The following is a 10933-nucleotide window of genomic DNA, read 5'->3' as shown; positions in this document are numbered from 1 at the left end:
ATATATATATATATATATATATATCTATATATATATATATATATATATATATATATACGTTTTATTTTACTTTGGCTTCATAGTAGATGCTTCCCAATTGTACATTAAAGACCACTGAGTAACACAAAGGGACATACATTTCAGATTTTTATATGCAAGAAGAAAGACACAGTATTTCAGAATATATATTTTTTAAATTCAAACAAAACAAAAATAACTAAATATTACTAAATGTCTAAAAAATCATAATAACATAGTAAAGGTTCTCAATTTTCTGGACGTTTTTTTTTTAATTGGATGCTTCCCTTTAATAGTGTTTTTCTATAAATCCCATCCTGTATAATTATTAACATTTATGTGTTTCAAAGAAAAAAAAAGTGCATTGCATCACTGGATCTTTTACAAGCACTTACATCCTGGTTGGACATGTCCCAGTAAGGCCTCTCGCCGTATGACATCACTTCCCACATGACAATGCCATAACTCCACACGTCACTAGCTGAGGTGAACTTTCTGTAAGCGATAGCCTCCGGTGCTGTCCACCTTACTGGTATCTTTCCACCCTGAGGGGAATAAAAAGAGAATAGTTGAGTTAGAGAAATGTCAGAGTTCTCAAATGTCTGATGTCCTCGTAGTAAATTATAGTCAGCCTTTATTCTGAAAAACAGAGGACTTGTCTTAACTAGCTACAATCTTTGTTTTTTGCCCATCCACCTGCATCCCAAACATTCACGAGAGATTCTATCCGTCTCAAGAGAGACTGAACAGTCATCGACCCACTTTACATTTACCACTGCCTTGTTTCCTGCAGCTTTGTTTGACAAAAGGAAGATAGGTCTGGGCAACGGCTCCTTCATTGAGCGTTTCTGTCTGTAATTAGGCTACCTGGGCCTAAGGCATGCCACGCGTGCTGTTGACTGGAATTGACAGCGGCTTGTTTTTAAATTCCATGCACGCATACAAACAGACCCAGCTGGGAACGTGTGTGCAGACACACACAGAGAGGTTTGTGTGTGCACACCCACACACACCAATAGAACAGACAGACACGTAGCCCTGCCAATCCCCTTACATCTGAGTTGAGTTTGTCACCAGCTTAATGCCAATTAAATGAACCTGAGCATTTGGAGATAAGCCGCTGTTAGAAACAAACCCAAGAAAAACCAGTGCAGACCACCCAAAGTGAGAATAATAACACAGAACATGGTTGTTTGGAGTCTATCCATGTTGTCTGCATGCATCTGACAGTCTCTTTTGTTTCTGTGTTACAGTTTTATATATTACAGGTTGGTGTTATGTTGTTATGATGGAGAGAGCTTGACCTTCGTAATAAGCACATATTTAGGTTTTGATCATGAAGAAACTGCTGATCCAGAAGAAAGGCCTGATATCTGACAGTGAAAGGGGTCTGCCATCAGAAAACATTGCAAGACGACGTGAATAAGCCTAATCAAGGGCACGAGTAAAAGTTAAAAAATAGACATTAAAGACTGAAAAAGCAGTCAGTGGTACAACATTTAGGTTTGCGAGCATTTCACAAGAAAAAAGTGAGGAAAAAGTCAGAACGGGTGAGAAGAAGAGAAAAAGAAGTGAGTAAAGGCTGTTTAAACTCGCATTCCTTCAGTGTTCTGCTCACATCTTAGCGTAGCTCATATCTGAATCATTTCATCTAAACCAAAAGCCCGGGGCTCTGTCACATGCCCCTCCTAACGATGGAGGGCACAGAAACCACACAGATATGGGACAAATATCATCTCTGCAAAAATTATATCATAAAATGACCAACCGACTTCTTGTTCCTTCAGGGAAACTATGCCATGTCAAAAATCTTGTTCAAATGAATATACATCAGAATGAAAAAAATGAAGAAATAAATGCAGCATAACAGGAAAAAAAGCTATGAACTTGCTTCCAGCAAATCTATTATAGTCTCTTTGTAACTTGCTTTCTGTTCTCATCAGTTTATACATCTGGTCCCACGCCCTAGGACCCTGTTAGGATATGAGCTGAGCATCGTTGAAATGGTCTGAACAAAGACACAGACTTCACAAGACGCTCCCAGTGTGCCACCAATGAGACAAACATTTGTAACAACATTTCCAAGTCGGGTGAGTCAGAGGCAGCTATGCACACCCTCAGTAATTACTGCTGTGGGCCAGTGATAGTTCTGCTAAAATCCTACTTCAATAACATGCAGTGCTGAACAGCTCATGAATACCAGTGAAAAAGGCAAAAACTGAAGTAAAAACATTTTTTTTAGTACAAAGAACATCAATACTAGGGGGAAATAGTTGGGGGCAAAAATGTGAAAACAGGTCTAATGTAAACAACAAAGGAGAAGTGGTTTCTGAAGCTTCTGAAGCCTTTAAATAATGGAAAAACCATACACAGCTAGCTACCAAAAACAGAACAAGCTGTTTTATGTTTGCGTTGAAGTGAAATATCGCTTTTATAAAGCAACGTCCTAACATTGACTATGGTGACATTATTTACATGAATGCCCCTGCTAGTTCCTTGCAGATGTTGGATGGTGTCTACTAGGGCTTGCTAAGATTCATTACTGGTTGTAACCCATCACTGCACTCTGTACTCATTGGTCAGTTGGTCATCATTGTCTACATGTAGGCTCTCACACTGGTTCATTTTCATCTATAAATCACTCCTTGATCAGTTACATTCTTATATCTCCTCCTACATGTCATGTCGTCAGTGCAGTTAGAGCATGCGCTCGTAGGCCATCATTACCTGCAGCGTTCCCTCAGTGCGCACTGAACTTGGCAAAAAGGCCTTGTCCTACTCAGCTCCTGCAACCTGGAACACCTTTCAACAGGAACTGAAGCCGTCCACCTTAATTTATTTAGGGGATTTTAAACATTTGATAAGGTCGATAGAAACATCAAAGCAAAACTGTTCTTGTTTTTAGAATTTTACCTTGTTTTATATAGCACCTTGACTTATTGTTTTTATAACACTACTTTTATTTTAATTGCATTTTTACTGTAGTTTATTGTCGTCTGTACTTTATGTTGTCTGTCTAAAACAGGACATTCTTGTAAATGAGTCCTCATGACTCAATGAGACTAACCTGTATAAATAAAGGCTGAATAAATGAATAACATGCTTATTATGTCAATGGTTAAGTCAGAATGTGTGTAGACCTGACATGCTTTATGGTCACTGTGGCCACAGAACTTCTACACCTTGAGTGGGGAAAAAAAATCTAATAATATACCTCCCAAAACTCTGCGTCTATTAAGTTCAGCAGGTGATATGCAGTTTTTGATTTTCTAGCAATATCAGGTGGTTCAATTTTCTGGTTGATAAGTTTTAGTACTTTAAATAAAAAGGGAGCATTCCTAACTACATTAGCGTGGCAGACACAAACCCAAATGTTCCTTCCCACATATGCAGGTGAAAAACACATCTAGCCATGTTTGCACACAGAAATCCACTCCTGAAAACCTTGCGCTAACATTTGAAGGGGCTGTCATCTCTATATCAACAAAGTGAGATTACAGTACGTGACTGGCTCCACCTGGATGTGACCGCCTCTGACAGGTTACGACCAGCAGTGACGGCTTGCGATGTGTCTGAAGTGTGACGTTGAAGGCGATGTGCCGGGACTGTCACGTTTAGAGGAATCGTGGTTGGACCAGTGTGTTTTATTGTGACAGCCAGGCCTTAGAGATTAAGGACAAACATCTGCCGGTCAGGTAATGTGTGTCTTAGATTGTGATACACATAGCAAGGATACGAAACACCTGTCAAGTCTTGGCTGTAGTTTGAGCTACAGAGCCACTAATGTGCAGATAATTTCATGTAGTCTGTCATAGACATGCTGATGTGAAATGAGGCCAAATACAGAAAACATATAGCTGCCACGGTCCAGTTGTCACAAACATGCAGGAACATCCCAGATAAGCTTACTTCCGAATAGTCCAGCACTTGTTGTTTTTACTCAGCTTTTGCTTTTTACTTCATTTTGTGATTCTAAACAAACTTTCTAAGCCATCTGGAAGACAAATATGTAGATCTTTCATTCCCTGTTTGTTTTTTTTTTCTTTCTTTCTTTCCCCCATTCCCTCTTCTCCTTTCCTTTCCTCCACCAACTTCAGTAATCCATTTCCAAACAATGCACACTCAAATGGGCTTGAGCACATTTACTTAGGCTGGGCAGAGTGCTCCATCAACATCGTTTTAATGAAATCCTGAAAGCAACGATCTGCCCTGGATGTCTGCCCAAACAGAATAAATAAAGATGGAAAAAAAAGATAAATGCTGAAGGAGGCAGAGAAGATGACTGACATAGAGATGCGGAGGGGAAGAAAGGCGCAAGGAAGAGAGAAAAGAAGGTCATTGTGTGACTGAATTGTTGGTTTCTCAGACACTCATGGGAATGTCTGGTGAAACAGGGACATAGGTCTTCCAACATGTAAACAATGAAGTAATGTAGGGCTCTAGAGACATTGTACAGACTTCAGTATGCATTTCATAGATCCTGAACATTCTGACATTTAGGAAGGACCTTTAAAAATGTTGAGTTTGGTTAATAGGTGAACTTCAGGATTTCTCATACAGCACAAAATTATAACAGAAGGGATAGAAAACATACTCTACATATCATAGAGTACCTTCTTTATGTACTTGTATTCAGAATGATTAAGGGAAATATGCCTTCTTGCATGCATTTATTTCTGTTTGTTCCATTTTCAAAAATAGCCGCAGAACAAACTAAATTTCAGTCATGTATGATCTGGCGGTGTGATCGAGAGCAAGGAAGAACAATTGTTGTAGTTCTAAAGTTTCATGTATTTTTTTTAAACAAAGGATTTACATAAAATCACTTTATCTCAACTCATATTTTAAAAAATAAAATGCATGTCCAAAATTAGACGTGACTAGTTATAAACTTTCTTTTCATTTTCAGTCAAGTTTCATTTTTTTATTTTATTTTATTTGAGGCTTTACTTTAGTTTATAAATAGTATCCATGATGGGAGACAAAAAAAGAAAACCATAGTGGAAACACAAAAAGTCTACATTTTTCTCTATTTGAAGTAAATGGGATATTTTAAACAAATGGTACAGGCTTTATTATTTGTTTGCCACAGAAAAATAATGTTTCTAAATATGGAATATTGTACGTCCTAACTATATAGTGCCATAGGTAATCAACTCCTATATAATAAATTATACTTGGGAAACTTTTAACTGTGTTCTGGGAAGCTTTGGGTTACAGCAGAGAAATGCCCTTTCAGGTTTCATTCAAATTTGAGTGTATTTTACAGTAATTGTTTTATACTTGTGACATTATTCATGTTTAATGAGGGAGGGTACAACTGTTGTTTCGGAGCAGGAACGTTCTTGGGTCAAACCACAGTTGGGTTTTGCTTAAGTAGAAGTTGCATGCGCCAAATTTAGTTTTTCTGAGTGCTCTAGTTTCCTCCCACAGAACAAAAACGTGCATGTTAGTGGTGATTCTGAAGTTCTGTAATGGACTGCTGGCAACCTGTTCAGATTTGACTGCCTCTCTCACTCAGTGTCAGCAGCGTCAAACTCCATTTCCTGTGACCTTGAAAGAAATATAACGGGTGCAGATAAGGAAAAGATGGATGCATTTACACATGCAGCATTTTATTTACAGCTAGACTTATTTTTAAGTAAGAGTTTATTTAAAACCTGTTTATATTAACGAAAAATCGTTTTTTCTTCTTCTTATAGGAACACATCACATGAAACACAGGTCATGTTATGCATTTATCTAATGTAATGGCACTTTTCATACTGTTTGGGTTAATGCTTCTCTGAATAAGGAGACCAAACACATTTGTTGCGTTTGCATCTCTAAGTCAATGCTAGATGGTTGTGAGGGTGTCGTGACTGAGCTAATATTTTATTATTAAAAAAAAGAAAAAACTTCCATTCATGCATTCAAACTTTTGTTTTAGAAGTTGTTTTTTGGAGGCACAGACTAGACCTGTTGACTCACAGCAAGAAATTTGGAGGATCACCTTTCTGGGTGGAGTTTGCATGTCTGAGCACACATGGGTTTTCTCTCACAGACCAAACAAATCAGGCATGTTAGGTTAACTTTATGCTCTTGCACAGTGACTGCAAGGAACAGGCTGTAGCTCACCTGCACTGGAAAGGAAAAATTGAGCAAAGATAAAAAATACAAAAATGGATGGATGGATGTTTTAAAAATATTCTCCAAAGTTTTTTTTTGTTTGTTTTGTTTTGTTCTGTTTTCATAATCAACCCCATCCAATGTCTGATCTAGTCATATTTGGTCAAGCAAACATTATAATTCTTTGCTCTAATAGTTGTTAACATTATAGGATTATAAAATTATTTGCACCATAAAAGAACTGCAGCTAGTAATCAGTGTTACTTGTTCTATTAGATTATTTTATTAGAATGTGACCTTGTTAGCATAATGTCTTCACAGGATGTAGGATATAGGCAATTACATTTACAGTCATATGAAACTGGAGCAAAACCTGAATGGACTCAATTTTCCCTTTAATGCTACTGGGATGTCATTTATAAGAAACTCTATAATGAGAACATTATGAAGCTAAAATTAGTGTATTGTGGCTTTATACCTCATGGCGAAAAGCACATATATTTTTTTGTTTGAGTGCGAGAATTAAATTAAGGTTGATATTTGACCTCTGTTAACAAAAGTATAAAACTAGACATTTTACTCTAATGGATATTTCTTGCACTGAATGAACAATTCAAGTTTTCAGAAATCAAATTTCTTGAGTTAATGTGACTTTGACCACGGAAGTCTGTTTGTCTAACTCAAACATTTTTTTAAGTAAATACATGCACCATATGTAGAAGAACATCATCTAAATATTGAAAAACATGCATACATTATTTTTTTTTATTTTTATAATTGGTAAGTAAAACGTGTGAACTGAAAAAAAACTTTTTATCTACATAGAAATTGAAAATTTAATAAATGACAGTTCAAATAAATGGTGACGGGTAAATGGACTGTACTTAGATATCGCCTTGCTATCTTATCAAGACACTCAAAGCTCTTTACACTACAATCTGTGTCCTCATTTACCCATTCATACAGCACTCTACTAGATTATACAAAGCCTATTGAACAAATCATTCTAAAGAGACTTCTACTTCTTCTTTCGGCTGCTCCCTTTGTCAGGGGTCGCCACAGCGAACTAAGTTGCACGAAGACGTGGCAATTACTTTTTATGCCGGATGCCCTTCCTGACACAACCACAGAATACTGAGCTACCACAGCCCTCTGTGTGGAGAAGAGAGCTGCTATAGTGTGCCAGAGGGAGCAGACGGTGGGAGTTAAGGGCCTTGCTCAAGGGCCCAGAGTGGAGCAAATGAGGATGGAGACAGGTGTGGGTGCTTCACCAATCTCACCCACATTTTGATGTTGTTGGTACAAGGAGTTGAACCAGCGATCTTCCGATCACAGGCCCACCTTCTCTAACCTCTGTGCCGCCACACCCACCACTAATTCTAAAGAGACTAACCAGTGCTTTATCACATTCATACCCCGATGGGACAAACACTGGAGGCAATGAGGGGTTCAGTGTCTTGCCCAGGGACACTTCAACATGTGACTGCTGGTGGATTCGAAACCCCAACTCTTGCATTGGAGGAGGACTGCTCTAACCACTCAGCCACAGCCAACCTGGTTGGGAGTGACATCATTTGGTTTATAAAGATAAAATATATCTGTTTTTCCTACATATATTTTATTATTGTAGCTGTTGACATCAATACAGATACAGTTTGTGACGTGTCTTTTAATTTGAAATCCACAGATTAGCGTTGTTCAGTGGTTAATCAACAGATTAAATCTCCTTTCTGTCACACCGCAGTCTTTAGTGTAGTGATTCATGGAGATACAAGCTCATCCACAGATCAGGTATCTCTTCCTCTGATTTAGTGAACAGGATTATGAGAGCATGAGCTGTTTCATTGTAAAGATGCAAATACAGTCAGTCACAGATGGTAAATCAAAGCCTATGTTAAACTTCCTTTAGCAAATATGACAGAAGGTGTAAATCACATTCTTTAGTGAGTTGAGAACTCTTCGATGCAGAAACCAGGCATCGTGTTTTTGTTGATCAAAACCTATATCTGTCTTTATTTTATTTTTACAGTAAATGCCTAATTTAATTGTTAGATTTTTGATGCTGCTTAATGCACACGCATTATGGACAATCTATAATGACAGAAACTGACTATTGAGATGAAAAATGAAGACACAATAAACACATTTTAAAGATGCCTGTGACGTTGTGTTTAAAAGCGACAGCAGTCCATCAGGACAACCATTGGATACTTTGATGGTACTCATGTTTGGTCTCCATCACAGACTTTTACTTCCAATGGAAGTTGGAAACGTGGATATGAGAGTGTTGAACCTCTCTTCTTTCCCTTCTGAAACAGCTACCCGACATTTTGATGAACAGTTTACAAAGTGTGAAGGTAGCTGAAGGTGACAAGTTACCAGACCAAAGCAATTAAATCAGACATGGGGTACAAACGTGCGCAGCAAGACAAATACAGAGATGAATACTATGTTTAAAAGAAAGTCCCTTGGTCACCTGTTGACCTGATTTATGCAGACATGTATCCATTCCCCTCCTAGTTTATTCTGAGAAACCGTCTCCTTAATAGCAGTGTCCTCCTTAAATATTTCACCACAAGAAAGTAAGCAAGTCAAAAAATATGAGTAGGTTTGAAACCAGTGAGAGCAGGAATGGGGATGCTAATAGAAAACAGACAAATGACAGAAACAACAGGGCAGTCCACATAGTGGGAGCGCTGGAGCGGAGCTGAAAGAATGTCACTTGGGTCACGGGAATTTTGACGGATGAGCTTTGTTACTGGCTTTGCGTGACCCCACCTTTCAGCCCCTCTCAGCTTCAATGACACAAGAATATACACAAACACACCAGGGAACATTCATGTGTGTATATGCGTCCCAGGGAACACAGGAAAAAAAAAAAAAGACACACACTTCTATCCACATGGTGCAGTTGCCCATTTGGTCACAGCATAAAATAAAGTACACATTTCAAGACATGAAGGGTACTGGCAGTCTTTTTCACATCATCAGCTGAGGCACAAGCAGAGAGTCTTCCCAACATATGTCCTTCTTACTGGTGCCCTGTGGGCATGAACCTTCAGTAAACGGGTTATGGGCTAAGCACCTATGAGCTCGACATAATATACTTGCACATCACATTTATGAAATGTACTTGCGTTGACACAAAATATGCAAAATACGTTTGTGATCATGCCCATACCCTGGTCTTTACACATCTGGCAATAGTATATCACAAGTCTTGGGAGATATGATCACAAGTAGAACCCTGCAGGTGGTAACACATCCCAGATGCACTGAGGATCACTTTGAGATCAGTCAGAACACCCTCTGTGGTGATCTGAGCAGCATATGGCCACATTCTTTAGGCACTGCGCATGAGTTGCATCTGGGACCAGCTCAACTGAAATCCTCTGCATAATGTTTACAGTTAATTTAGATTAAATTAGACATGGGAGGTGCTTTGTTGCCTTCAGACAGTGAAAATAAAGTATTTGGGTTTCTGAGCGGAAATTATTTACATGTTTAGTCAAGTGTAGAATGAAGACAGATCCAGTCACAGTTGGTCACTTGAAACACATTTGGAGATGGGGACTAATCAAAATCCTGAACAGGTGTGAGCTGGCATGGAGACTCTGATCTTCACTCACAGATGAACAAGGACACACAACTTTATTTTATTTCATCTATGCTGAGTGGACCATTCTGATACATATTCATGTTGCTCTGAGAATAAAAATAAATAAATAAACAGCTAGAACTACATTAAATCAGATATTTGGATATAAAAGCTGAAAGCTTCTGATAGGTTTACAGATCCACCATGACTTGAAATGCACCACCGAGCCACTTTTTAAATACTGCAGTTACGTAAAAAAAGGGCAATAGAAACACACAGCGTATGAATGTTTTATAATAATTAACAAACAGCGCCTTAGCCAGACCACTGCAGTTCAAGTATTGTTTTGTAAGACTAATTAATCATGACTTTGGTGAGCAGCCAGCAGAGAGGGAGGACAGCCTCCTTCTGTCTTAAACTCCACAACATTGCTCCAGAGTGAACCCACGTCCAGGGTTAACGCAATTACCAGCATGTCCTCCCAACCATGGATCCACCATCACACCACAGGCACTGTAATTGGTGTGCCCAGAATTGCAGACAAAAAAAATTAGAAAAACAGCTGAGGGAAAGAGGTGATTAATTTGCAAGAAGAGGGAGTTGGTGTATGTAAATCACTGCCTGTCAGTGCAATTTAATTTCCCTATTCCGTTGTCCTTGTCTGCAGTGCAAGCTTTGCTCACTGTTTGGTGGGCATCAGGTCATAGCAAAAGAGCCTGTGAAGTGAAGGGCAGAAGACATGCACTGTTTAATTACAAAACGGGACTACAACAACTCTCCCTATAGTGTTTGTTTCATGTATGTTCTGTACATCTATAGACAAATCATTTGAGCCTTTCTGAACAGCCCTTTTGTTGACTTTGTAGAGGTTGCACTAAACAACATCAAAATACTGACCCCAATCTATAATCCAATCCTTTAAGCCCTGTTTTATTAGCCTCCTCAGCAGCAGAGACTACAGAGGTGCTGCCCATCTTTGTTGCTAAATAACACCCATTCAGCAAGGTTTAGCCACAGGGGCCGAGCATAGAAAGCAGGCTATTCCTAGGGAGCAATTAGCCTTCAGCCACTCTGATGTAAGGTCAAATCTCCTCTGGCTCCTATGACACTGCTGCTGATCACACCTTGGCATCCACCTCCTGCCAGTTGGACTGGCATCATGTGATTTTTTTGCACTAATCAGAATATATATATATTCTGATTAGTGCA

General features: G+C 38.8%; 1 protein-coding gene across 1 annotated transcript in view; it reads right to left on the bottom strand.

Moving 5' to 3' along the window:
• LOC119414228 (ephrin type-B receptor 1) overlaps positions 1 to 10933 on the bottom strand; it is a gene marked incomplete at its 5' end in the record, with an annotated part of 145019 nt that overhangs the window by 6191 nt on the left and 127895 nt on the right. Inside the window, one exon of the mRNA XM_037681328.1 lies at positions 414 to 563. Within this exon, the coding sequence (XP_037537256.1) occupies positions 414 to 563 (150 nt within the window). The remainder of the gene's footprint in view (positions 1 to 413; positions 564 to 10933) is intronic.

The sequence above is a fragment of the Nematolebias whitei genome, chromosome 9 (assembly GCF_014905685.2).
Source record: "Nematolebias whitei isolate Nwh7 chromosome 9, NemWhi1, whole genome shotgun sequence".
NCBI lineage: Eukaryota > Metazoa > Chordata > Actinopteri > Cyprinodontiformes > Rivulidae > Nematolebias > Nematolebias whitei.
Note: the sequence above shows the minus strand (reverse complement) of the source record. Positions and strands in the feature narration are given on the sequence as shown.